Raw genomic sequence first — 27,713 nt, 5'->3', positions numbered from 1 at the left:
GCTACTGTCATCCCTTTTTCCACTAAAAGAGAGGAACAAAGCCATTCGAGGATGTGGGGCGGAGCAAGCATGAGCCTCCTGCCTCCCTGATCCCAGCATCACTTCCTCTGCCAGCCCAGGTCTTGAACCAGCTTTTAGAGCCAGCTGTTCAAAACCAGAAAAGTTATACTCTGTTTGGCCTGCTGATGCCCTTCAGTTTGTGTTCTGGGCTCCTAGGCCTTATCTTGTGTCCAGAAGGATATGGTGCTACGAGAAATAACTTGGCCAGAGGAACAGTTTAGGGAAGGAAGTCTCACCTCAATCTGGTTTGCAGTTAGGTGGGCAGGAGACTGAGGAAGGAAGCCAGATATCAGGACATCCTAGAACAGCATTTCTGCTCTTAGCTTCCAGGACCAAACGTATAAACAGTTGCCTGTGTTGCAAATACATGTCTGCACACACACACACACACACACACACACACACACACACACACACACACACAAGCACGTGAGGGATGGGTTTTGTGACTTGCTCTTTGAAACCAGAGGGGAGAGAAGAGGCTTACAGGGTGCCTCTCCCAGTCTAAGGGGTTGCTGGTCTCACTGGCTGCTCTCCACATGAACCCCTCTGCCCAGTACCCGGAAGATAAACAAGTGTTGGCATTGCAAGGCGGCACCAAAGAAGCAGCCTTAGGAGGTAAGGAAAGGGACAGAGGCCGACTCCCCTCAAAGCCCCTTGTTGTAGTAAACCACATCGACGCTGGGGTTTTGTGCTTGGATCTGGGCTCTCAGCTCCTGCTCCAACCTGGTCACATGTATGGAGCTACAAGAGAACAGCACAGGCTGGATGAATGTACCCTGGGCTCAGCATCTCAGACCCAGGGGCCCAGCTTCCCTGCACTGTCCTTCCCCCAGCTCCCGGCCTCCCTGGAAAACACACTAAGGGCCTGAGATGCGGAGTCCTGTGCAGAAATTCTGGTTCAGTCCAGGGACGTCACTCACCTTCTCTGAGGGAACAGAGCGCAGCACAGGGGTGTGGCAAACACCAGGCTAGGGAAAAAGAGCACAGGAAAGGTCTATGAAACTGGTCTGAGTCTTCCCTCCTCCCTATACCCCACCTCATGGAAATAGCTCCAGGAGTGAAAGTTTTTGTGAGCTCTATCCCAGACATAAAGGTTGGAAAACGGAGCCAAAGGACCATTCAGGGCCTTAAAACTCAGTCCTGATACTAGATTCTGGCTGAGGAAATAGCCTCCCAAGCCTTGTCAGAAAGTGGCAGAACCAGGAATAAAATGGGATGGAACTCCTGGATGTACCAAAGAGTTTATTTGTATGGTTTCCTCTGCTGAATGAAGGCTAAACTCCTCAACTAAACTGTTAACTTTCTTTTTTTTTCTTTTTTTTTTTTGGTTTTTCGAGACAGGGTTTCTCTGTGTAGCCTTGGCCATCTTGGACTCACTTTGTAGACCAGGCTGGCCTCGAACTCACAGCGATCCGCCTGCCTCTGCCTCCCGAGTGCTGGGATTAAAGGCGTGCGCCACCACGCCTGGCTCTAAACTGTTAACTTTCAAAGGCAAGAATCCCTAGAACTCCCCAACACACACACACACACACACACACACACACACACACACACACACATCCATAGCAACTGGATATAGTACTGAGCACTGTATGTAAGCATTCCAAAGGTATTAAGTGTCCACCCACACCCAAAATGATAAAGTCTCTCCCACATGTCTCCATCAAACCCAATGCACACTTACCAGAAGCCTACCAGTCCCACCTGCAGGGGCGCCCCCAGCCAGGGGCGGCGCTGTGGGGAGACAGAGAGACAACAGAATGGCATGTGTTATGGTTGTCCTAACTGCCATCCATCATCTCCCACCATGGTCCTAGCCCATCAGCCCACCTCTGATCCCTTGGACACCTGGGTGCTTCTCCCCAGCCAGTGACAGACAGACAGACCTGCTTATGGCAACCTCCCACCCCAGCCAGACCTGCTGCCTCTCGGAATTGGTTCCCATGATGCTCTCTGGCCATCTTTCACTTATCTCATTTTTTTTCCCCCAGGGGCTACTTTCTTCAGGAAACCTTCCTGGAGTCTCCACTCACTTCTTGTCATAACAGTGGCATACACTCGTTCCTTGCCACACCCCTCTCCGTCCACTTCAGCCACAGCAACCACTGTGCTGCTCTTCAAATGTGTCAGCCTATCCCTGCCTCAGGGCCTTTGCACTAGCTGCTCTCTCTACCTTAGACACTCTTTGCCTGACTCATCTTATTCTTCAGGTCTTCCAAGGCCTCTCCTTGCCTAAACTGCTCCCCAGATAGTCACAACTACACTGCCCCATTGGTTTCCTACAAAGCACATTTGATAACTTACAATGATATATGTTTGTTTGTTTTGTTTGTTTCATCTTGTCTCGGTTTTTGTTTGTTTGCTTGTTTTGTTTTGGAGAAAAGGTCTCACTGTGTAGCTCTGGTACAGCTTGCCTAGATCTCCCTCTGTAGACCAAGCTGGCCTGGAACTCACAGCGATCCACCTGCCTCTGCCTCCCGAGTGCTGGGATTAAAGGTGTGTGCCACCACTACCAGGCTTCATCAAGCCCCACGGTTTGCTCCTTTGTTTGTTGATTTCTGTACTAGACTGTAAGCCTCCTGGGGACAGGGTCCACAGCCATCTTCCTTCTGTTTAGCATGTCTGGTGCACAGTCCGTGCTTAATACTGATTTGTGAATACATGATTTGATGAATGAACTAGAGCCTGCCTTCCCTGAGCTTTGCTTCCCTGGCTGGTTTGTATGCATATATATGAGTACCTGCTGGTGGGGGACACTGAGTGACATTATGGGCACGCCATCAAGCATGCCAATGGCAGTCATCCGTGTGTATGTCAGAGACCTCTGAACTTTATCTAATAGTTTCCTCAGGACGGACTCCATTCCCTTCCTTCTGTCTTCTCCCTCCCTGGAGCCCAGTCTTTTTTCATGAATGAATGAAGGTGTGGAGGCAGGAAAGGGTGACAAGTCTTCAGATGCAGGCCAGGCTGGAGAGAGGATTGGGGACAGGTGAGCTGTTTACCTTCAGGAAGTCTTTCTTCTCCAGAGTGTTCATGATCACTGGAGGGATGGCTGAGGGGAGAGCAGGGCAGGGGGAGAGTTAGTGGTGTGAACTCTCAGAGCCTGAGAAGAGATCTCCCTCCCAACTCCTCCCATTCTCCCCCAAAGCCCCTGAGAACCTCAACCCCTCATCTGCCCAAGCCTCCTGAGCTCCGCCCCCCGCCTCACCCATGGCAGGAATGGCCATGCCGATTCTTGATATCACCACCTGGAAGATTCCCTGCTTGGCAGCAGTCACAGAGTGGCCAAGCCTGTGACCTGCCTCATCCGTCACTGGGATGCCCACCTGCAGCTCCCTAAGGAGAGAAAGGGGCCGGGCTCAGATTATAGGCAGCAGATTTCACAAGAGCCTTTACCTTCCCCACTCAAAGACTGGTTCAGAGCGGCTCCCAGGGTGTAGGGTGGATCCCAGAGAGAGGTGCCCTGCCCAACCAGGGGGAAGGGGTACAGGGGTACATTTTGGGTCATTCAGTATGGGTTAAAGAAGATAAGTTTGGAGAGGAATAGCTGCCTTGAATTATAATGACCATAAATGCCCCTGAGTAGTCCAAGTGGGTTTTCTCCACACAGCATCCCACATTAGTATAAACAAACAAAACTATTGGGGAAGCTGTGTGAGCCAAGTATTTAATCCCAGCACTCAGAAGGCAAAAGCAGGCAGATATCTGTGAATTCAAGGCCAGCCTGGTCTACATATTAAGTTCCAGGACTATACAAAGAAACCCTATCTCAAGCTGGGTGTTGTGGTGCACACGTTTAATCCCAGCACTTGGGAGGCAGAGGCAGACGGATCCCTGTGAGTTCGAGGCCAGCCTGGTTTACAAAGTGAGTCCAGGACAGCCAAGACTACACGGAGAGCGAAGCAAAACAAAACAAAACAAAACACAACAACAATAAAACCCAAAACAAAACAAAAACAAACAAACAAAAAAACCCTATCTTAAAACTAACAAAAAGGCATATGGAACTTTATGACCAACACGCTGGTGCCACTACTGCCAGAAATATGATTTTCTTGATGGTGGCATAAGACATATAAGGGTACATTTTTGTTAATTGAAAGTCACTTCCATCCTGACTTTCATCTACACCACCTCTTCTCACTTAAGGCCCCGGGGATACGATGTTGCTGCTGCCCAACACCACAGCCCAATCAGCAAGTTCCCAGTAAAATGCCCCCTACAAAACCTTGTGTCTGCCTGCACCCTTTAGTCTGGCCACACCTCAGGGGGCAAGTTCTCATACTTGATTGTTCTCAAACACAGGGTCAGCATAAGCCAGGGCCCAGCAGCTCACATCAGTGATATCCCTATGCCTGGCTGGTCTGCAGGAGCAGAGGGCATACCATGTATGCTCTGGACATCCCTGTGCCAGGAGCCAGGGCCACTCACCTCTGCCTCATCAAGGGAATGTTGATGCAGTTGGCAGCAGCCACAGCTGCAAAGGGCACAAACCGGCCGACTAGAGGGGGTAGGTGCTGGGGGAGGAAAGGCGGTGGTCAGTGGCTCTGAGGACCATGGGTGGGTAGGTAGGGGAACTCAGGGTGGATAAGGGGAGCCTCTTGAGAGGGTAACAGGGAAGAAGAAGGGGAAGAAGAAGAAGAAGAAGAAGAAGAAGAAGAAGAAGAAGAAGAAGAAGAAGAAGAAGAAGAAGAGTAAAGGAGTGGTAAAGAGACTTTACCTTGGTGAGAGACTTGAGTCCAAGAGCAGTGGCCACAGCCCCGGTGGTGGCACTTACATAGGCTGTTCCCAACTGCCTGCAGAGGAAAAGGCCAGGTCACAGGGAGAGATGAAGAGTTTGGCGTGCATTTCCTTTAGGGACATTCCATGTTTCCCATGCAGGTGGCGGCAGACGGTAGCCTCATTGACAACCCTCCCCTGCCCCAGTGTAAGTTTCTGGGAACCGCCCCCCCCCCCCCCGCCGCCACCTTTCTTTAAAAGGGAAGTGGATCCCCAAAGCTACAAAGGACTGAGTGTCCTTGGGTGGTAGGTGAACTTGCAGTTGAAAGGAGAGCTGAGCCCCTAGTATAGGGGTCCACAAGGACCAGGAGCATCTGGAGAATGGGGGCTCTCACCGCACAGTGATGGGAGCATCTCCACTGCGATTGGAGTAATTCACAATAGCATTGAAGGACTGGTTCACCCACTGCCAGAACACCACAGTCGGGGTCTTCCTGAGGGTACAAAGACAGACTGCTTATATTTGTCCCTCCACAGTATTTCCCCACCCTTGAATTCCCCAATATTAAAACCCTCAAAATCCCTTAACTCCTCAAGTGGGACTTAAGCGATTCCCTCCACCCGCAAACATGGCCTCCTTGCCCTTGCGGACATTTGTGTAAACAAATGGAAGCTGGCTTTTGAGAAATGGAAAGAATTTTCACATATTTTTCCATTGTCCTTTACTCAAAAGAGTGCAGAAGGGAGACTTCTTACCATCCAGCCACACTATGGGACATAACACTCAGGAAGGGGACAGGAGGTGAGATTTACCTGTAGAAGGTAAGCATGCAGCCAGTAATGGTCATATTCATGGGCACCTGGGCTGACATGCGGCCAATCAAGACCACCTTCTCCCCTGTGTCCGGATGGAATGCTGAGTCATACACATACTTGGCTCTCCACAGCTGGTCCTCCGTGAGGCCTGGAGTTGCCACACCAGCCCTGTAGAAATTGGCAAGGAAACAGCAGGCTGTTGTAGGGGTCAGACCTGCCCTTCCTGTCTCTGCTTCTTGCCTCAGGGAACTCTGGGCAAAGGACCAGGAACTTGAGTAAAGGTGCTCTCTGTCCCTTGGGGAGGTCAAAGCTTCTCATACTCTCCTACGTATGCTCTCCTATTTCTACATCCTTGGTGGCCCCTCTTTTTCTCCTGGGTCATCACAGTGATGGTGGCTTTTCAATGGGTTTGAAATGACTGGATTGCCTTTCTATCTGTGCGAGACTTTCCTTTGCCCCCCTCCCCTCCCCCGTTGTCCTTGCAGAGTAGACAGCCCCCGCCCCCCCCCCCCGGGAATGGTCGGTACAGAAGATCTGTGAACAGCAGGGCTGTCTTCCTCAACCCAAACATCCTCAAATCCTTTCCGCTAAAGTGCTGTGGCGCAGTCGTGGGATTTGAGGCGGCGGGGGGAGGGGGTTCACCTGTAATTCTGCACAATGTTGCGGGAAGCTTCCAGCTGTTCCCCGGACAGCAGCAGATTTCGAGGATCGGTAACCGTGAAGAAGTGCCGGGCTCTGCCTAAGAATGTGCTTTGGTCCCATCGAGGCTCACGGATGTTAATATTTAAGGGCAAGTCACCCATCTTCTGCAAGGCAGCAAGAATAGGAATCAGGTCCAAGGACCTCACTTGGGGCAGGGGGGACTTTGGTGGCTCTGCCCTGGTCTTAGGAACTATCACCAGTCTTTGCAAGAGCCTCAAGGTGACTCCGGATCCTGTAAGCAAGGGTGGGGGAGGAGTTGTTTCCTAGGCACCTAAGGCCACTGAGGAGGGGGAGGAGAGACCAGAACTGTGAATACATAGCTTTCCTCATGCTGTGACCTGGTGCAGACTTTGCACGCTGAGGGGTGCATGTATGTGGTTGATTCACCAGCAGTAGCTAAACCCAGGGCAGCTATCTTGAGCTCCCGCTGTAGGAGCATAGAATATGGGTAACACACACAAGCCCATTTCAGCTTCAGGGCTCAGCTGCTCCAAGACCTAGATTTAAAAAAAAAAAAAAAAAAAAGACTTCCAACCTTGTTTGGGAAAATGACAAAAGGCATCCCACACTCAAGCCCCTGATTGGAGGAGACCAGGGCCATTAGCCACCTGAGGGCTGACAGGTACCAGATCTTTAACAGAGCACTCAGATGGCAGCCATTTGTGAGTACATGAAGATGCACAATTCCCCGGGGCTGTCCCTGGTTCCCTTGGTTGAATAGGGCTACACAGACACGCATCCAAGTCTCTCTGACCCTGTCTACCTCAGGAAAGGGCAAGATTGGGTGGATGCGCCTCCACCCAGCACAAAAAGGAATGCCGGGAGCAATCATCTGGTTGTGCTAGACAAAAATCTTGCAGAGTGACTAAACCCTTCCAACCCCACTTCCTCCCTCACAGAAGACACCGCCCCCACCCAATTCTCGCATGCTCATACACAAAGACAGGCACTCCCTCCCCGGCACACAAACAGGTTAAATCCACACTGTATACACTAGCCAGCTAGCCAGAATACCGTTTTACACACACACACACACACACACACACACACACACACACACACACCTACCAGCTGCAGACATTTAAAAGTTTGCCCACACACAGCCTCACCCAACCAACCCCTCCTTGTGTCCTACAGATCCTAACAAACCTCGCAATATAGAATCTCCACGAGAGAGAGAGCGCGCCTTTCAAGGCGAGCCTCCTCCTCAGACCCTAAGCCCTCACCCTGCACGGTGCTGATTCCTGAGGTAGCAAGCACTCACGCTTTCCGGGGTTTTTCAGGCTCTAGCAGCTCTCAGACCCGCCTTCCTCACTGCACTCAGCTTTCCTCCTAGCCATCACCCGGACGTCACGCGTGACGCTAAACAGCAGGGAAAGGCGGGGGCTCCCTAAGCTCTTTAGCCCAACCCACCCCACCCCCCTCTTGGCAGAGTTTCGGGGCAATGGCTATCATATGGAGTGACTCCCCCAGACCAGGCCGTCGAGACCAAACCCGACCCAGTCGTGGGAAGCAGTTCTGGCAGCCTTCCCAACCAGAAAGAGAGAGAAAGGGAGGAGCCGCCTCCACTTTGCTCCTTCACTTGCAGTTCCTCGGCTTGCCTCAGGAGGCACCCGACCCGGCAGCACCCAGTCTAGGTGCACCGGGCGCGGATGAGCTGCGTGGAGGGCGGGCCTCTGATGGTGCGCCGCCCAGAGGGACTCGGGTTACTGCTTGTTTACTTGATGGCTGCCTTGGCAATGGCCTCTGCCTACTTGGTCCCCTGGTCTGCTACTCCCGAACCTATGGGCTCCTCTTCCAGACCCTCATCATTCGCATCCCTTCCCATCCACATTCCTGTGGTGCCTATGCCCCTTATGTGTCCCCAGCCCTCTTCCCCATTCAACCCCCAGCTCCACTGTGCCAGCAGTTTCCTCGAGCCTCCAACACCATCTCCGTGCACAGACCGAAGCTCCAGTCGCTGGCATGTGCACGACCAGAGTCTCCGGTAATCTCTGCCTGCATCCACGCAGGCGCATCAGAAAGATTCCTCTTTTCCTAGTGTCCAGGAATCAGCTGCTCTGTCTTGCTGACTTTGCAGGACAGGCCGCCCAAAGAAGGATTTTTTTTTTCTACTCAGAAGGTGAAGATGGTAGTACACACACACCCCTCCTCCATTAGCACCCAGAGCACGGCCACTGCACACCTAGACTCCAACTTTCGTTCCTGCTTATCTCAGGCTCTCGTTCAGTTCTTTCGCTTGCGACATTCTCTCACAGAGACCTCACGAGTGTCTACGAAAGGGGTGGCAATTTCATGAGCCCCGGATGCTAGCGTGACCTGGAGAAGACGTGATTCTGGTCGCCAACGGAGGCTCCAGAGCCAAGCCCTAAGCTCTAACGACCAGTGAGGTTCAGAATTGGGGAAGGCAGAGCCCAGAGGTATCAGGCAGGTAAGGAGCTGCAACCCGGACGGGCTACTAAAGGTGCCAGAAGAGAATGACTGGCCGTCTCAGCAGCCAATGGCATCCCAGGATCGCTCAGGCCCGCCCTATTCCGGCTGCTGCACCAAGCGTGGGCGGGGTCCTTAGCTACTTCAGTGTCCTGCGCCGGCCGGCGGGCGACCAAGATCCAGGCAAAAGCGACCAGGTGAGGGGACCGAGTCCTACAGGTAACAGAGCAGTAGGGCTTACATGAGGAGTCTGTTGGGGGGGTGGGGGGAGGGTCACAGAGATGCTTTGGAGGGCGTGGCCCCTGACTTGCATTAGCGATTTGTGGGGTTCTCTCCAGAAGATCACCCAGTCATGGAATAGGGTCTTGCAGCGATTTTAGACCCATGCTGCAGCCGGGAGCTTGGAGGTCACCTGGGGAGTGGTAGTGGGGGCCAGCTGGGCTGCAGCTGTCCCGGGTCCTGAAGTCTGCCCCGGAAGCTAGCCCCTACCCATATGCATATACATAGGAAAGATACTGCAATAAACTGTCGCGACACCCATTTTTCTCATTCTGTTTAAAGTTCAAGAGTCTGCTGCAACCCCATCTCCTCTCACTGAACCTCAGCTGAGGACTGGGGACTGGGTAGATGACTCAGTTGAGAGCAGCAGTTGAGGGGTGAAGGAGAGATCCTCAATGGCCTTGTAAGAAATAGCTCCCCAAATCTAAGATGCTACGGAACTGGGAGGATCTCCTCTGGCCCAGGGTGGGAGAGGTGAGTGGCCCAAGGATATAAAAGGGCAGGATGCTCAAGTCAGGGGGCAGTGTGGAAGTACTGGAGATATAGGACAGCACTCATACCTCTCCCCCAAACCCTGTTCTCCCTACACAGATTCGGCACCCGTACTCCTAAGAAGCATTCAGAGTGAGGGCACATCAGAAAGACTCTTTTCCTGGTGCCCTGGGATCAGCTGTTCTGTCTTGCAGACTTTCAAGAAAAAGGTGCCCAGAGAAACATTTTTCCCCCCGACTCCGAGAGATCTGCCTCACCAATTCCAACCCTACAGAGAAAGCTCATGGAGCCTGGAACACCAAGAGCCAACCCTTGGAGGACGAGAAGACTCCATCTGTGTCTGTAGAGCTCTGCCCCAGCCTCCTCACCATGGCACGTGGTTTCACAGTGGGCTTTGACCCTTTGGGTCTAGGAGAACTCAGCTCTGGCTCCCTGAGCTCCCTCTCCTCCCGAGGACACCTGGGCAGCGACTCAGGCTCCACAGCAACACGATACCTGCTGAGGAAGCAGCAGCGCCTGCTGAATGGGCCCCCCCGCGGAATCCGAGCCTCATCACCCATGGGCCGAGTCATACTCATCAACTCCCCCATCGAAGGTGGGTGTGGGGCCAAGGGATGGCTTGGGTGGGGAGTACTGAGGACAACAGGAACCATTTAAGGTGTGAGACAGAGCCAGTATGCTTAGGGGAATTCAATAGCTGGGGAGTCTTAGGAGAGAGGGGGATCATCTTTCATCTACCCTTGCCAATATTTTAGGGCTTCAGGGCTATAAAAGGATCAGAAGTGGGAAATGGAACCATAGTCTAAGGAAAAGACAAGCAATGGGCCCCGGAATTTACAAGGCAGAGTGCTAAATCAGCCCCTCATCCCTTGAACTCTGCTTTTTTTTCCCCCCCTGACCCATTTGTATGTACCTTAGAGACTCGAGCAGGACGGAGGAGGTCTTCCAACAACCAATCAGTTGTGTGACCAGCACTGTACTAAACTTAGAGAATCAATGCCCAGGCTTCAGGGTATGGGGGAGGGGCCTCAAGACACAGCAGCAAAAGTTCAGGAAAAGGGAGGGGGACCAATAGGAGGAATGAGAGGCAGGGAGTGAGTCCAGAGCTGGGTCCCTAGGAGAGAATGACTATGTATGTCTGCCTGACACTATGTCACTGCATATTGATTCTTCATCTGCCCTGGGTAGGTCTTGCAGGGGACCTAGAGAGATGAAGATCAGTTTTCACCTTTCAGGAATGTGCAGCATTGTCAAATTTATAGACACAGAAATAAGAACAGCTGATGGGGGCGGGGGGTTGCAGCTTTCCTCCACAACAGTCAGAAGTGAAAAGCATGAAGCATGATGGGACAGGTGCTTGGACTACAGTGACAGATGTGAGGCGACAAAGAATTTGCGAGTGAGCAAGGCAGAGCCTTGACTGCCAGGGCGGAGCAGGGCCCTGTGGCACTGGGCTCCTGTGGACAGGACCAGATAGATATCTCTAACTCCTCCCTTCTTTCTTAGCCAACATGATTTTTCTGGCTGGATCCCAGACTGGACTTTTCAGGTCTGGTGTTTCCTCCGATGTCCCCCTCTAAAGTCATCTGGGAGGGGTGGGACATGCTTCCCAGGATATGGCTGGCACACTCATTTTCATCACCGTCACTGACCACGTGGGTGAGCTGCCAGGCACCGCTGAGGTCACCACTGCCATTCTGACAAAAAAACAAAAAAACAAACAACAACAACAACAACAACAAACCCCAGAAACCCCCAGAGAAGCTACCTAGAAGGCAGGAAAGATCTCTCTCTCTCTCTCTCTCTCTCTCTCTCTCTCTCTCTCTCTCTCTCTCTCTCTCTCTCTTTCTCTCTCTCCCTCTTCTAAAATTTATTATTTTTATTTTATGTATGTCAGTGCTTTGCCTGCATGTATATCTGAATGATGGTGTCAGATTCCCCCTGGATCAGGAATTACAGACAGTTGTGAGCTGCCATGTGGGTGCTGGAAATTGAACCTGAGTCCTTCAGAAGAACAGCCAGTGTTCTTAACTGCTGAGCCGTCTCTCCAGCCCCTCTTTCTCCTCCTGCTCCTCCTGCTCCTCCTCCTCTTCCTGTTCCCCCTCCTCTTCCTGTTCCTCCTCCTCCCACTCCTCCTCCTGCTCCTCCTCCTCCTTCTGCTCCTCCTCCTTTTGTTTTGTTTTGGTTGGTTGGGTTTTTTCAAGAGCAGGGTTTCTCTGTGTAGCCCTGACTGCCCTGGAACTCCCTGTAGACTGCCTTCAATTCAGAGATCACCCGCCTCTGCCTCCCACGAGTGCTGGGGTTAAAAGCGTATGCCATTTTGCCAGGATTTTTGTATTCTAGTTTGTTGACATCCAGGATATAAACTGTGGAATGAGTGGTTTGGCTATTTTATTTTACTTTTTAAAACACCTTTTTATTGATTTTGATTTTTTTTTTCTTTTTGTTTTGGTTTTTTGAGACAGGGTTTCTCTGTGTAGCGTTGGCTGTCCTAGACTCACTTTGTAGACCAGGCTGGCCTCGAACTCACAGCAATCCACCTGCCTCAGCCTCCTGAGTGCTGGGATTAAAGGCGTGAGCCACCATGCCTGGCCTTGGTGTTGTATTTTTCTAAAAATAAACTCTCACTGTAGTGTATTGGCTGGCCCAGAATTTGCTATGTAGACCAGACCTGCCTCAAAACTGTGGCAGTCCTGCCTCTTGGAGTTTTGTGATTACAGGCCCAGGCACTACACCTGGCTTGTTTGCTTTTGAGACAAAGTTTCACTACAGCTGAACTTGAATTCTCCCTTGGCTTCAGTCTTCTAGGTGATAAGATTTTATGTCTGGGCTACTGTACTTAGCCCTTAAATGTGAAACAAAAGCTCAGGCAAACAAAAAATATCACAGACAAAGTGGTACCACTCACAACCCCCACATTTGCAATTGTCTGTTCAAGGTCAATGTGCGCTACACAATAAAACTCTGCCTCAAAAATAACAAGAACTGGGAAAGTAGCTCACCGCAGCAGAGTGTTGGCCTAACATACACGGCCCCCACGTTCCTTACCCTCAGGGCTGTGAGTCTGTCAGGAACCCGCACCCCATTCTCTTTTTAACAAGTCTTCTGATGATGCTCTGTCACCTACTCTGACATCACACCCTGGTCCAAGCTTTTGCAAGAAAGAGATATCCATGATGAGGGATGAAGAAAGGAGCCGCCCTCGCCCCACAAACCAAAGTGAGAATATTACAGGAGGGGACACTTTCTACCTCATATGAGGCACACGAAAGGTCAGAATGGCCGAAGCCTCCTGACGGAGGAGAGAACAGCCAGGAACGGCAGAGGAAGACATGGAGGGAAGACATGGAGGGCTGTACAGGGCCAGGGGCAGCCTAGAGCTCCCCTAAAACAGAGAGGGACAAATGATACAGTACACTCAATTCCTGTGCAAGAATGGAAAGCAAGCAGATGATTGGGGAGCTGCAGGGAGGATCGGTGGCCTAGTCAGGTCAGGTGAGGGAGAGAAGGTTCCATCCTGGTCCCCACAATCCTGTTCTCAAAGCTCAGATGTGGCAGTGTGGTGGTGCACACCTTTAGTCCCCACATTGCGGAGGCAGAGCCAGGAAGACTGAAGTCAACCTGGTCTACACAGTGAGCTCCAGGACAGCCAGGGTACATAGTGAGACTCTGTCTCAAAGAGACAACAAAAACCAGAGAGAGAGAGAGAGAGAGAGAGAGAGAGAGAGAGAGAGAGAGAGAGAGAAACTGAAACAAACGAAAGCTATGGAGCTATGGCTCAGGGCATAGGGTCCCCAAAGAGAAATTGGGGAAAAAGTGGGCTGGAGCCAGGGAGCTAAATAAAGGCTTTTAAGCTAAGGCTCATGGGGCCTGAGAGCTGAGTAGTGACAATTGCTTAGGAACTCGTAGGGGCCCCGTCTTTGTCCTGTACTGCCCCTATTCAGGCTGTCCTTGGAGATTTCAGCCCCATCTGTCCTGGCCACACATTATTACCTGGTAGACCAAATGGAATTGTAAATGTGTGTGTGTGTGTGTGTGTGTGTGTGTGTGTGTGTGTGTGTGTGTGTGTTTTCTCCCTCTCAAACACTTCTGGAGTAAACCTTGCCTGAAGGAAAAATACATTTCTTTTTCTTCTGTGGGTGGGACGTGTTTGCCTAACACTCTTGTCAATATCCAGCCAGCAGGTGCCTCTGAGCCTCACATAGGACCTTCTCTCTTTTCACTGCCCAAATCATCACGTTTCTCCAAGGAACCACTTGCTCTGCCTCTTCCCTGGTGCCTTCTCTGAGCTCTCAGGATTTACTGCAGCACAGTGAATTAGCGGTTCTGTCCGCAGGAAGCCATGTAGTTTCTAACTCTCAGCCCCTAGAATTGGAGGAGTCTATGGGATGGAAGAGGCCGCAGCAGTTCTGCCATAGGTCCTGCTCAAGGATTTACCAAGTTTCAGTTTTTGTGCCTCCACATAGAAAGCTTACTATGTGTTCCAGCAAAAAAAAGAAAGAAAGAAAATCTGTCTAACTCTCCTGTGCACACTTGGTTCTGCCTTTAAGTTACTCTGAGCACCTAGCCCCTTCCATGGCCAGCTTGGCAGCTCTTTGAAACTCCTTTGGTTGCAAGCTGAGAGCACAGCCTCCCCACAGTGGAATCTTGAACTTTCCTTTCTGTTTACCTGGTTCTCAGAATGGCAGAGTTTCAAAGATTGGACATAAGAATTCAGACATATCACACACACACACACACACACACACACACACACACACACACACACACACACACGGCGGGGGGCAGGGGGAGGGGGAGAGAGGGAGAGGGAGAAGACAAAGGAAGAGCCATGGAATCTAATCTGACTGTTCTCACCTGTTTCCACATTGTCAGTGAGAGGCTTGTGGTCTCAGAATCACCCAGAGGGGAAGTTGTATACCATCTCCATTTAGGGCCCTGAGTATCATCTGGACGGCTCTGCACCGAAGCCTAGATTTTGCAGATAACCAAGTTGGGGAGCCTAGATGCTCAGTGGCCAGAGCCAACATGGAGGTCATACCGGTGTGTTTATCCTCACAGCTAACAGTGATGAAAGTGATGTCATCCACGCTGTTCGGGTGGAGAAGAGCCCCTCTGGGAGGCTGGGTTTCAGTGTGAGAGGTGGCTCCGAGCACGGCCTGGGCATCTTTGTCAGCAAGGTGGAGGAGGGGAGCAGTGCAGGTGAGCGTGGCCTGGGGTGTGCCTCCCTCTTTAGTGGGTAGCAGAAGCTAGGTGGGCAAGGACCTGAACAGCCTCTGCTCAGAGGGCGGGAGGTGATGGGAGGTAGAGCCCACACTTACTGAGTGGATTGGGCTGCAGAGCCCACTCTGAGGACTCATCCTTTGCGCAGAGCGGGCTGGCCTGTGTGTGGGGGACAAGATCACAGAGGTGAACGGGCTGAGTCTAGAGAGCACCACAATGGGCAGTGCTGTGAGGCTGTTGACCAGTAGCAGCTGCCTGCACATGATGGTGCGGCGTATGGGCCGCGTGCCTGGCATCAAGTTCTCCAAGGAGAAGACCACATGGTGAGTGATGCCTCACCTTGCCCAGACACCATGGCCCACGTCTCCCTTGCCCCTACCCAGCAGCTCATGCTCTCCTCTGGGCACCTTCCCCATGGGGCCTTGTAAGAAACAGAAATGAGACTCTGGGCCTAAGGGTCAAAGATAGAGTTAAAGCAGAAGCTTAGCGTAGTCTAGGAAGGCCTTGGTTTCCACCCACAGCATGGAAAACAAGACAGAAAAGAGAAAAGCGCCTCGGCAGGTTGTGGCTACCTACTAGGGTTCAGATTGATCCATAGATTTGATGAAACCTATATTCCACTGAAGATTTTGGGCCAGGAGAACTCCCATTCTCCCAGCCCCACCCCAAGGAAATCATCCTTTTCCCGAATCAGTTGCCAAGGTCTTTAGATTGGGTGTTCCTGGAGGAGCTGGGATCAGGGCGGACGTGTTGTGGCAGGGTGGATGTAGTGAACCGGCGCCTGGTGGTGGAGAAGTGCAGCTCAACACCATCGGACGTCAGCTCAGAGGATGGTGTGCGGCGCATCGTCCACCTGTATACAACCTCCGATGACTTCTGCCTGGGCTTCAACATCCGCGGGGGCAAGGAGTTTGGCCTGGGCATCTATGTGTCCAAGTGAGTGTGCTGGAGTAAATGAGACAGCTGGGGCAGAGCTGCAAGTGGAGCTTGGGGATGGGTCAACACATGAGGCTTGGCCAACTAAAGTCAAAATGAGGGGCCCTTTCAGGGTATGGCCTGGGGAGAGGGCGTCGTCAACAGAAGGGGGCCAAGGAATGTAGGTGGGCAATCCCATAGCCAAGTAAAGGAGGTTGGAGGCGGGGAGGGAGGGGCGGAGGTCAGGGTCTTATCAACCAACACACCCATCTATCCCCAGAGTGGACCATGGTGGACTGGCTGAGGAGAATGGCATCAAAGTGGGGGACCAGGTCCTGGCGGCCAACGGTGTCAGGTTCGATGACATCAGCCACAGCCAGGCCGTGGAGGTGCTGAAGGGCCAGACGCACATAATGTTGACCATCAAGGTGGGCCAGACTACATAGGAGCAGGGAGAGGCCAGACTGGGTTAGGGACTTCTCAGATTAGACCTGTTGCTTGGCCACTGGTGTTCCACATGCTCATTTGGCAAAAGACAGAACTGAGGCTCAAATTGCCACCAGTCAGTTGCTCAGCTAGCTGGTCAGTAGTCTGGCCTGGCTCTGGTCTGGCTTCCCGTGTTCCTAGCATAGTAGCTCCTCTTTGGCATGGGTAAGGCCTCAAAGTGAATGACTAATGCACGGGGTAGGAGTGTAAGGCCTGGGCTATGAGGATCTCTCTCTCTCTCTCTCTCTCTCTCTCTGTGTGTGTGTGTGTGTGTGTGTGTGTGTGTGTGTGTGTGCGTGCGCGCGCGCACGTGCGCAAGTGTGGTGGTGTTGGAGAATTTCACCATGTAGCCCAGGCTAGGTTTTCCTATGAAGCCATGGCTGGCTTCAAACTCTAGATGCCCTCTGCCTCAGGTTCACAAGCATTAGAATTCCAGATATGAGCCACCCTGCCTGGCTGTTCAACAGTATTTTTGAGCACTTATGAGGCCAACCAAGTGCTGGGGTGCACAGAGCTCAGGACAAACCAAGAAGGCCTCTCTGCTCCTGCGGGACAGCAGCCATCCCATCAGGGTTTGACAAATGCCACCAGGAAGTTAGCAGAAGGAGAGTGAGGTAACTGAGGAAGGGCCTTGTAATCAAGGCAAGGGGACAGTCACCGAGGCAGTGACAAAGAGTCAAGCCACGTGGTGAGCTGCGGGCGAAGGAAATAAGGTTGGTTAGAAAGCGGGCCTGCTGGACCCAGTGGAGAGGAACAGAGCCACCGAGTTCACTCCTGTCCCATGTCCCACGTCTCCCGACTTCTCGCCTGCTCCTCCAATGGCCGCCGTATCTTCTCCAGGAGACTGGCCGGTACCCTGCCTACAAAGAGATGGTTTCTGAGTACTGCTGGCTGGATAGACGTAAGTCTGGAGAGATGAAAGGCAAGAGCTAAGGTCCAAGGGTGGGGCTGGGCTCACTTGACGGATGGAGAGGGAGCAGGATGCCCTCAGGACCTTCTTACATCCCAGAGCTGCTTCTAACCTTCACTGGGGATTTCCAGAATCAATGGCAGGGTCTTCTAGGCCTCAAGTCCCAGTGGGTGAGGAGAGAAATAACTTCCCAGGGCATCTCTGACCTCTGCTGATAACCTCGGGCTTCTCTTCCACCCCCAAAGCCCAAATGTAGTCTATGAGAATGGCAGGGGTGGGGGGGTGGGGGGGATGTGGGGGGGGGGAAAGGAAGCAGACCACTGAGCTACCCTGCCTCCTCTTCCTTGCAGTGAGCAATGGCGTGCTGCAGCAGCTGTCACCAGCTTCCGAGAGTGGTTCCAGTGTCTCCTCCTGTGCCTCCAGTGCCCCTTGCAGCTCGGGCTCACTGCCCTCTGACCGCATGGATGTCTGTCTGGGGCCTGAGGAACCCATTGGCCATGGTCCAGGCTGGGGGCGGGCAGACACAGCCATGCAGACTGAGCCTGATACGGGCAGCTGTGTGGAAACTTGGTGCAGCGTCCGGCCAACCGTTATCCTCAGGGACACAGCCATCCGCTCTGATGGCCCATTGGCTACCCGACGCCTTGATTCTGCACTTTCGGAGTCCCCCAAGACTGCTCTCCTGCTGGCCCTCAGCCGACCCAGGCCTCCCATCACGCGATCCCAGAGCCACCTAACACTGTGGGGTATGTTGTGGGGGTGCCACTTTCCCCACGGGCCCTAGTCCAAACAGAGCATGCCTCACACTCCAAGGAGCAATCCCAAACCTGCCTTTGTCCCAGGGCCTAGGCCAGGTCCCAGGTCCAGTGCCAGAATAGTCTCAGATCCTACTTTAGACTTTACTGCACTAAACAGGCCTGGGCCCCAAACCCACCCCAGTCCCAGGCCTCAAACTGGTAAGCTTTGGGCCCCCAAACAAGGCCTAACTCTGATTTCTCCAGCCTGGGTTGCCCAGGCCTGTTTAGTTACCGATACACACCCGACTCCCTACAACCCTAGATCTGGTAGGGGAGAGGCCGGAGGCCGGAAGAAGACCACGCCCACCCACTCCCACTCTGGAATGGCTGCAGATCCCTTCTGCCTCCTCCCCCCCTCTCTCTGCCCTTTCCTATCCCCACCCCCCCCTTCTCCTCTACCCACCCTCCAGCCCCTCCGGGGGCTCCCTCATATCTACAGAGGAGAAGAAACAGCGGAAGAAGGAGAAGTCAGGATTCCTTGGGGACAAGGGGGCCTTGCAGCGCTCCAAGACGCTGATGAACCTCTTCTTCAAGGGAGGGCGGCAGGGGCGGCCAGCAGGGGATGGGCACAGAGAAGCCTGGACACTGGACAGCAGAAGCCCAACCAAAGTCCGCCCTCGCCTGGACCTGGAGAAAGGTAGGTGCGGGAATCCATCTGGTGGTTCCGTGTTGAAATCTCACTGTACCCTGCTACATCCTCACAAGTAAAACAGAAAGATTAAAACCCGTTTCCTCCTCCTCCTCCTCCTCCTTTTCCTCTTCCTCCTCCTCCTTCCTCTTCCTCTTCTTCTTTGTTTTGTTTAGGTTTGGTTTGGTTTGGTTTTTGAAAGAAGGTTTCTCTATGGAGCGCTGGCTGTCCTGGAACTTGCTCTGTAGACCAGGGTGTTCTGGAACTCAGAGATCCACCTGCCTCTGCCTCCAGAACAGTAGTATTAAAAGTGTGAGTCACCACCACCCATCTTAAGATCCATTTTTTTTTTTAGACATATAGAGAATAAGTGAGAGCCACCATGTGGTTGCTGGAAATTTAACTCAGAACTTCTAGAAAAGCAGACAGTGCTCTTAACTGCTGAACCATAAATAGTGGGTATAACTCCTAGAGGGTGCTCTGAAAATGAGGTGGCCGCTGTCACCCTGTCATCTTCCTTTTTTTTTTTTTCTTTCAGAAAGATAGACTCGAGGCAAGAGGTGACTAAGCTGTTTGGAATCATGTGCTCTTGGTAGTGGTGGCAGCAGAAGGCAGCGTTGCTAGGAGCCCTGGCTTCACATGCTCTTTCCAGAGCACCATAGGCCCTATGCAGCTCTAGAACTGTCCCCGAGGAAAGCCACTTCTCAATCAGGACTCAGATGGATGGGCTCAGGCATGTACACACACAGACATACACACTCACACACAGACACACAGACACACACACACTCACCATTAGTCATGATGATTGAGCCTTAAGACCTCAGGCATGTTAGGCAAGCATTCTGTCACTGGAGTCCAGCCTCAGCCCCAAGTAGAGGTTTCCAAAGGATGTTTACAAAATGCCTGTCAACCCTGTTGAGGCTCAGAGGCCAGACCCAACATGGATGAGTTAAGACCCACAGTTGCATGGGAAAGAAACTCAGGTCCATCTGCCTCTAAAGCGGGTCTCTAGGCTCAGCCACTGACTTTAACCTGTCTGAGGACTGGACAGTACCAGCAGACTTACCACCCTGAAACCTGTGCCTCTACCTTAGAAGGCCTCACCAGCTTCCAGTTGGACTGGCCACTGTTTCTTAGCAACCCTGAGGGCTGGGAGTTTTTTGTTGTTGTTTGAGCTTTTTCTTTGTTTGTTTCTTTCTTTCTTTCTTTCTTTTTGTTGTTGTTGTTTTTTGTTTGTTTTTGAGACATAGTCTCAGGCTGGGTAGTAGTAATGCACCCTTTTAATCCCAGCACTTGGGAGGCAGAGGCAGGTGGATCGCTGTGAGTTTGAGGCCAGCCTGGTCTACAAAGTGAGTCCAGGACAGTCAAGGCCACACAGAGAAACCCTGTCTCAAACAAACAAACAAACAAACAAACCAAACAAAAAAAGAGACATTTTTTTGTTTGGTTTGTTTGTTTTTTGTCATGGTTGGTTTTGTTTTTGTTTTTCAAGACAGGGTTTCTCTATATAGCTCTAGCTATCCTGGAACTTGCTGTGTAGACCAGCCTGACCTTGAACTCAGAGAGCCACCTGCCTCTGCCTCCCAAGTGCTGGGATTAAAGGCGTGCGCCACCACACCTGGCCCACAGGGCTATTTTTTAAACAGCTCCAGCTGAAGGAGTCTGCAGGAGCCCTCACAGCCTCCTGGGGTCATCTGTCAAGCTGAGCAAACCATTGTGGTGTGAGAGAAAGACAAGGCAGGATAGACAGGTGATTTCACTGCTCCCCCCTGGGTCAGAATGCATGGGCTGAGATAAGAGGCGGCCACCCAGGAGACAAGCAGGGTGCTGCATCCGGAAATGGCAGTGAAGTAAGCAGAGGAAGAGAGGTTGGATGTGTCTGGAAGCCTCAGGACTGTTCCAGCCCTTTTTCTCACCCCTATTCTCCTCTCACGGTTCCCAGGTTGCTGGTTTCTCAGGGTTCTCAGTCTGCCTTTCTGCACAATCCTCTCTCCTTCCCGCCTCCTCTTACCCTCTCTGTCTCTTGAAGATAGGCGCCAGTAAGCTCTGTCCTTGGGTTCTTCTCTTCGGTCGCATCCAGACCAGCCTCCACCAGCAGTGTTCTTACTGCCTCCTGTTCTGACCTGCAGCCCTCACTGACTCCCCTCTGCCTGTGAGTGACGTCGCTAGTGGGGCATGACCTTGAAAGCTCACAAAGGCCCTGACCCCGACCCTGACCACTTCGAACTGGAACCCTTGATCTTGCCAAACTGAACCTCTTTCTTCTTTACAGTAGGGAGTGTGGGGCCTGTGCAGAAGTTTGTCACCTGGAGACTGAGACGAGGTAAGTCCACTGTCCCAAGGTCCTCACGGGAAGATGTGGGGGACAGCCTATGACCAGCTTAGCAGCTTTGAAGTAAGCTTTGAAGTAAACTCAGAGCTGAGCCTGTGGAATCAGGCAGAGAACTAGGCTAGCTTACTAGAAAAGATAGAGGTTATAGGAGAGGGTCTGTGATGGGATCCCTTAAGGAATTTGGGGGTGAGGGAGAGAGCCTGTCAGTACTCCTATGGGGGGGGGGATTAGTATGACAGCACATGAGGAGCTGGAGTTGGCACTCCATTGATGCCACTTTGTTAGGAGAAACCATGTTGGGGAACAGGGGCAAGTGGGATTATCCAACGTGCTTCTGTCCCTCAGTTGGCTTCTTTGGAGCCTCACCCCTGCCAAGAGAAACTCTACCTTACCTTTCTCACACCCTCTTGCCCCTGCCCTGCAGACCGGGAGCGGGGCCGGGCCCTGCTGTCTGCCAGGTCTGGAAGCCCCTCTGGCCAGGTGGCCAGCGTGGATGAGCAGGTGCAAGCCTGGGAAAGTCGACGCCCCCTCATTCAGGACCTGGCCCGCCGGCTGCTGACTGATGATGAGGTGCTAGCAGTCACCCGCCACTGCTCCAGGGTAAGTCTTCTGCCCGAGGCATGGTCTCTCGTTTCAGGCTACTGTCCGTTGGCCAGTGCCTGGGCTTGTTGCTGGGAGGCCAATTGGTCAGTAAGCTCCTAGGCAGGAAGGAGAGATAGACAATAACTACACTCTAAATCCCTCCAGAGCTGGGCTCTGGGGTGCATGTCTGTAATCCCTGCACCGGGAGAGGCAGAGGCAGGTGGATCTCTGTGAGTTTGAGGCCAACTTGCTCTCCAACGGAGTCCAGGCCAGCCAAATCTACACAGAGAAACCCTGTGTTCAAAAAACCAACCAAACCACCAACCAAACAACCAAACAAATTCCCCCCAGGGACTGGTCATACAGAACACTGTGGTATACAGATATAGATAACCCAGGGGATCCGGGAAGGCCTCTCAGAGGAGGTGCCATTTAAGCTGAGGAGACGAGGAAGACAGGTGACTAACAGGAGAGGAAATTGTCCCCAGGCTTGTCTCCCATCTCTCCTTCTGCTCCTCGGACAGCCAGCAGGCATGGCCTTATGCCAAGGGCCTCTTCCAGTTCCCCAAGTAGGCTGGTCTTTGTTTCTACCTCAGCCCTCCCCCAACACCCACACTATTCCCTTTCCTTTCTCTTCAACCAGTACCAGAGGGAGTCGGTTTTGGAGGAGGACTTCCTGGACTAAGTGTTGGGGAGGCTGCAGGCACTGCTCACCCCTCCGGGAGGACTGTAAAGTCCTTCAGTGTCATTCTGTCTCTGGAACCCCTATGGGGAGTGTGCCCACTGTGGGGCAAGCTGAGCAGTTTCAGAAAGTCACTTGTCCCTCCACTTTCACCTGGTTCATGATGGAGCTGTCTGTGTATTGTTGTGATGTATATGTGGGCATGTCTATGGGGTAACTGCTTTGTGTGGACATGCCTACATGCATTTATGTGTGCATAGCATGCACGTATGTGCTCATGTAGTATGTAATATCACTCAAAGCCTAAGAGGGAGGTTATTCACACATTCCCTTTTCCAAGGTCTGGTTTACAACAGAAATGCAAATGGAGGTTCCTGTCGAGGGCTCTGGGTTAAACTGTCACTCTTAGTTCTCAGTTCTGACAGACTTTAAGAGAGCCTTGTATTCTAGCTCCAGTGAGCCTGAAACTCTGTGCTCTGGCCACTAGGAGGAGCTCTGTGTCTGTATCTTTGACCAGCACCGTTCCCACATCCCTCCATTCTCCGGGCCTCTTCAAGCCAGGACTTCATTTTACCATGGCTCTGTTTATCCTGTAGGCTCTGCCTGCCGACCGTCCCCAGCGAGCCCAACGCTCTCACCTCAAACCTCCTGAAATGGAGCCCGATAGACAGGCAGAGTTCCCTAGTGATTATGATTATGATGTAGTGTTCTGAACCCCAGCTTTCCCCTCCCTCCTATTGATTTGTGCTTCCCTTATGAGGCACAATAGAGTATAAATTTTTCTTGTTTCTCCCAAACTCCAGGACTTCCCTGATGTGACACCCCAATCTGCCAACCCCAGATTTCCTGGGATCTTCTACGGCTACTACATAGCTGATATGAATTATTATAAGCTGCATAGGTTTAGGGGCCACTAGTCACATAGTACTCAACCTGTGGAGCCATATAGGAGGGTCTTCATGGGTCCCGACACTGCATTTTTGTTTACTTGCTATCATGCTTGCCCTCAGAACACTTTGCTTCTCGATTTCTATACTGCTCCTGGCATCCACTCTGGAAGAGTCAGTTGGTGAGATGGTCTCTGCTTCCTAGACACCCGCTCTGATCCTTCGTCCATCTCTGAAACTCACAGCCCCACTACAGTGGTTTTCAGTGGAATGCCGTATGAGGCACATCTGTTCCTATTCCCGCCAGAGTCCCTGAGGCTCTGGGAGAAGGCCTTACTATCATTGTTCCCCCTTTGCCACCTGCAGTCTAACAGTAGAGGCTGGATTTGGGTGTGTGGACTTGAGGGACATGCGCATATATGGCAGTGTATTGTTGATGTGAGTCTCTGTAATCATATGTGTGGTTTAGGGATACAGAGAGAGACAGAAAGAGACAGAGAGTGAGAGAGAGAAGAGAGAAGAGGGGAGGGGAGACTTTTTTTTTATTTATTCCTAAATATTTGTTGATGATTCACTCTGCCAGGGATTTCTGTGTCTACACCCATACGAGGTAACTGTCCGTGGGTCTCTCTGAAGCTGTCTCCCTTTCTCCACCAGAGGGCAGTGTGCAGTTCAAGTAACTTGGCTCCCAGTATTCAGTTCTCTAGAATCCATGGGGTGTGGCATCCGGGCTGGTGGCATCCAGGCAGTGCCAGGCAGAAGGGTACTGACTAGAGAGGCTGTGGAGCCATGTGTTCCCCAAGGTCATCATTCTAGCCCTGGACAAAGGGTGGGAACAGCCACAGCCTAGTGTTGAGCTCCCAGCTTCAGCCTGGGGTGTGTGTGTGTGTGTGTGTGTGTGTGTGTGTGTGTGTGTGTGTGTGAGTGGTGTGTGTGGTGTGTGTGTGTGTGTGTGTGTGTGTGTGTGTGTGTGTGTGTGTGTGTGTGTCCCCATCCCCTATGCATTATTTTCCTGCACCAGAGCAAGCAAGAGCTAGATGTCATGGATTCTAACCTTCCTCATATTTCCTTAGCTTTGTAGCTTTGAGCAAATGTTCCCTGAACCTCAGTTTCTTGTCTGTAAAACAGGAATCATCTCTAAGTGGCTGTTAAGTAAGAGGCTGCATGTAAAACGCTTAGAAAGTTGCCTGTCCAGATGCCATTATTGCTGTTGCTATTTGTTGCAGATCTACTGATCGTCACAGGCAACCACAAGGTCACTGACATACCAAGTTGTGGACCCTGGATAGGGTGACCCTATCTTAAAGTGAGGATGGCTAGATGGGCCCCAGGGTCCCTGTGTGCCCTGGCGTTTCCCCACACCCAGCTCTAAAGTCGCTGCTGCTGTCTGATGGCTGGTGTCTCTATTCACAGTATGTCCATGAGGGTAGCGTGGAGGACCTAGTGCGCCCCCTGCTGGCCATCTTGGACAGGCCGGAGAAGCTGCTCCTGCTGAGGGACATCAGGTTGGGAGGGGTTTGAGGGAGAGGGAGGGGCAAGAAGCCCCAGTGACCCTAGGGCTGGAATTCCTCAGGGTGTGCACCCCTAAAACCAAGGCTGCTTATCTTGCATCCCTGCCCTCCCTCCCCCAGGAGTGTGGTGGCCCCCACAGACCTCGGCCGCTTTGACAGTATGGTGATGCCCGTGGAGTTGGAGGCTTATGAGGTTCTCAAGAGCAGGGCAGGTCAGCAGCTGGGGCAGGGCTTCTGGCTCCTGAGCTCCAGTCAGGGGTGGGAGTGGAGACTGGCTTAGGCTGCTGACCCCATTGGCAGACCTGTCTGGGAGCCTAGCAGCGGTGTCTGGCCTCTGACCTGCTCTCTTTTCCAACCAGTGCGGCCTTCTGCTTTGAGACCTACAAGGCAAGACACGCCTCCCAAGCGTCACCTCATCACCCCTGTGCCTGGTCAGTCAGAGTCTCATAACCTGGGGAAAGGGGACAGCCCTGGGGATATTGGAACAGGGAGAACAGGCCTTCCATCCTTGCCTCTGAGCAGGGTCACTATAGTCAGGAGGGAAAGCCCTGCCCCCCAGGCCGTTGCTATCCTATTCCCTCATACCTGTACAGGACATTTTAAAACTATACATTCTAAAAATCTGGTCTCTTCACTGGGGCAGTGGTGGCACGTGCCTTTAATCCCAGCACTTGGGAGGCAGAGGCGGGAGGATCGCTGTGAGTCTGGGACAGCCAGGGTTACACAGAGAAACCTTGTCTCAAACACCAAAAAACCCAAACAAAAATCTCTTGGCTATGCCAGAGAAGAATTGTATTACAATGCAAAGTACTCCGATGCTATTAATATTAGGTCATGTTTGCCCCTGCCTGCACCAGAGTCCTTTTACTGTGGGGCCACTTTATGATGGACCTAAACACATCCAGGTCTTGTTAGCACACATTCAGGCAGTTAAGAGCCAGGGCTGGGAAGGTGTCCTTGATGTTCAGGAAGAGCAAGCTAGTCTTGACTCTGTCCTCCAGACAGTCGTGGAGGCTTCTATTTGCTGCCAGCAAACGGCTCAGAGGATGACGATGGAGAGATAAGGGAGAGACTTGGGGGCCTTAAGGTTTCCCATAGTGCCTCTGCCCCCCGCCACCACCATAAAGGAATCCCCCCTCTACAAGATGTGCCAGTGGACGCCTTCTCAACTCGCCGTGCGTGTACGCCTCCTCCCCAACCACCTCCTGTGGCTCCCCGGCCTCCCAGGCCTAACTGGCTACTGACAGAAGCCCCGAGTCGAGAGGACACACAGCAGAACCAGAGCCAGACGCCAGCCCTAAGCCACAGCCACAGCCGCAGCCGCAGCCGCAGCCGATGCCGAGGCAAGTCTCCTGGGCGCAGACGCTCCCCTTCCCCAGCACCCGTCACTACTGCCACCACAGCCAACGGGCGTTACCACAGGCCTCGGAAGGCAAGGCCCTTGCTTCCACGACCTCTGGATGGGCAGGTGGCCAAGGCGAGAGCCAGGCAAGGGGCCTTGGAGAATGGAATTGGTGAACCAGCTGAGGAAGCGAGCAGGAGTGCCTCTGCTGGAGAGCTGAGGACAGTCACACTTTCTAAGATGAAGCAGTCTTTGGGTGAGTCCAGGTAGCACTGGTTAAGCGGGGGTGGACTCCTGGGTTTGAGGGAGGTTAATGGACCAGGAAGGGAATCTGAGTACTAAGCTGCACAGTTGGAGAATCTGTTTGGAGCTTGAGATTGGAGACAGAGGTGGGGAGAAGCCAAGGCCTGGGTTTGGGCATGGGAACCTATGCTCCTCCTGGGAATTCAAGGTTTGGGGTACGGGTTGGGTTCCTCCCCCCGCCCTGCCTCCAGGCATCAGCATCTCTGGGGGCATCGAGTCCAAGGTGCAGCCCATGGTGAAGATAGAGAAAATCTTTCCAGGAGGCGCCGCTTTCCTCTGTGGGGCCCTGCAGGTGGGTGAAGCACCAAGCCTCCTTAGGCCCAGGGCTGGAGTACAGCAGGGTTTCAGGGCTGTTCCCCACTTCCAGCCAGGCATGTTCAGACCAGGTCGTAGGAGGTGGCTTTGGGGATACAGGGGTCAGGCCAGTAGGATGGGCAGGCCTAGAAAGGAATCCGTCCCCTCATGCTAGCCTGGGCCTGAGAATGGCCCATCCTGTTCCATCTCAAGTCCCAAGGGACAAAGGGCCATTGTCCATGCCCCACCCTGCCCCCAACGGCTCCAGGCACAAAAGTCCTATTGTCCGTTTGCAGCACTCAGATAGTAGGAGTGTTCTAGCTGGTGGAGGTGAAAGGCCGATGCCTTCAGGTTGGGTGGTGGGTGGGGATGACGTGAGGGCTGACTATCCTGTCTCTGTGCCAGGCTGGCTTGGAGCTGGTGGCAGTCGATGGAGAAAGCCTGGAACAGGTAACCCACCAGCGAGCCGTGGACACCATCCGCAGGGCCTATCGAAACAAGGCTCGGGAGCCCATGGAACTTGTGGTCAGGGTCCCTGGACCTGGCCTGCTGCCCTTATCTTCTGACCAGGGCCTTCCTGCTGACAGATCTTTTGCCCATGGACCCACTGATGACACCCCAGTTCCCACCCAGCTACCACCTCCCACTGAGGCCAGGCAACCCCAGCAGGCTCTCAACTCAGCCCTCCAAGCTCCTCTAAGTACCCCTAAATGCTCCCCTATTCTTAAAGCTCCCCACCACCCTTCCCACTGACCTCAAGTCGCACTGCCGCCTCCAGGTTTTATGTATACACAGGCACCTCTGTGATAGCTGCCTGCACGCTGAAGCACCATACGGGTGCCTCTGATCCACCCTGGGCTGTCAAGAAGGTTCTGGCATCTCAAGATAAGCTTGGTGTCAAAGGACAAGGTGCTAGTGGGCAACCTGTGTCGCTTGCATTCCCTAACCCTGCAGGGATTTCCAGGGAGGGGTCAAGGGAAGCTCAAGCCTGGAGCCTGTAACTGGTATGAGGGATTTAAACTGGCAAAGTCCTCCAGGAGGCCACTGCATTCATCCCCCAGCCTTAAGCAGCGTTCAGTGCAAAGGACAGAATGGAAGGCTTTTCTAGTTCCCCAAGCCTTATGAAGACTCAGGTTGTATGGTCTACTAGGACCTGACTCTACTGGGTTAGTCCTCCCAACACCCTAAGAAGTCCATGAGGTAGGTGAGTAGCCAGCAAACACAGGGGGCAGATGTCAAACAAATTCCCCTGGAGTTCTCTATCCATCATACTTTTTTTTAAAAAAAAAAAAAAAAAATTTTTTTTTTTTTAAATTT

The 27,713-nt window shown here is 52.6% G+C and overlaps 2 protein-coding genes across 3 annotated transcripts; one reads left to right on the top strand and one right to left on the bottom strand.

Moving 5' to 3' along the window:
- Nucleotides 1–497: 497 nt before the first annotated feature.
- On the bottom strand, nt 498–7,728 carry Sfxn3 (sideroflexin 3). 2 transcript variants are annotated; one of them, XM_051146656.1, is made up of 12 exons: nt 7,565–7,724; nt 6,639–6,797; nt 6,241–6,404; nt 5,596–5,766; nt 5,178–5,276; nt 4,784–4,859; nt 4,495–4,580; nt 3,272–3,399; nt 3,066–3,115; nt 1,748–1,797; nt 984–1,031; nt 498–804 (listed from the first exon to the last, which is right to left on the bottom strand). In XM_051146656.1, the coding sequence occupies exons 3-12, from the start codon at nt 6,399–6,401 to the stop codon at nt 708–710; spliced, it is 966 nt and encodes a 321-aa protein (XP_051002613.1). In that variant the 5' UTR covers nt 6,402–6,404; nt 6,639–6,797; nt 7,565–7,724; the 3' UTR covers nt 498–707. The 2 variants fall into 2 exon arrangements, with proteins under 2 accessions (XP_051002613.1, XP_051002612.1); XM_051146655.1 differs by lacking the exon at nt 6,639–6,797 and having other exon boundaries at nt 7,565–7,728.
- A 2,016-nt stretch (nt 7,729–9,744) lies between these two features.
- Nucleotides 9,745–27,169, top strand: Pdzd7 (PDZ domain containing 7). Its single transcript, XM_051146654.1, has 16 exons — nt 9,745–10,096; nt 14,563–14,703; nt 14,873–15,047; nt 15,484–15,660; nt 15,920–16,067; nt 16,966–17,026; nt 17,386–17,781; nt 18,272–18,469; nt 20,736–20,786; nt 21,220–21,395; nt 24,360–24,451; nt 24,578–24,669; nt 24,817–24,888; nt 25,459–26,055; nt 26,294–26,394; nt 26,802–27,169. The coding sequence occupies exons 1-16, from the start codon at nt 9,871–9,873 to the stop codon at nt 27,147–27,149; spliced, it is 3,051 nt and encodes a 1,016-aa protein (XP_051002611.1). The 5' UTR covers nt 9,745–9,870; the 3' UTR covers nt 27,150–27,169.
- Nucleotides 27,170–27,713: the final 544 nt, after the last annotated feature.

Source organism: Acomys russatus, chromosome 5, assembly GCF_903995435.1.
Source record: "Acomys russatus chromosome 5, mAcoRus1.1, whole genome shotgun sequence".
NCBI classification, from domain to species: domain Eukaryota; kingdom Metazoa; phylum Chordata; class Mammalia; order Rodentia; family Muridae; genus Acomys; species Acomys russatus.
The sequence above is the reverse complement of the archived record's forward strand: the minus strand, read 5'-3'. Positions and strand labels throughout refer to the sequence as shown.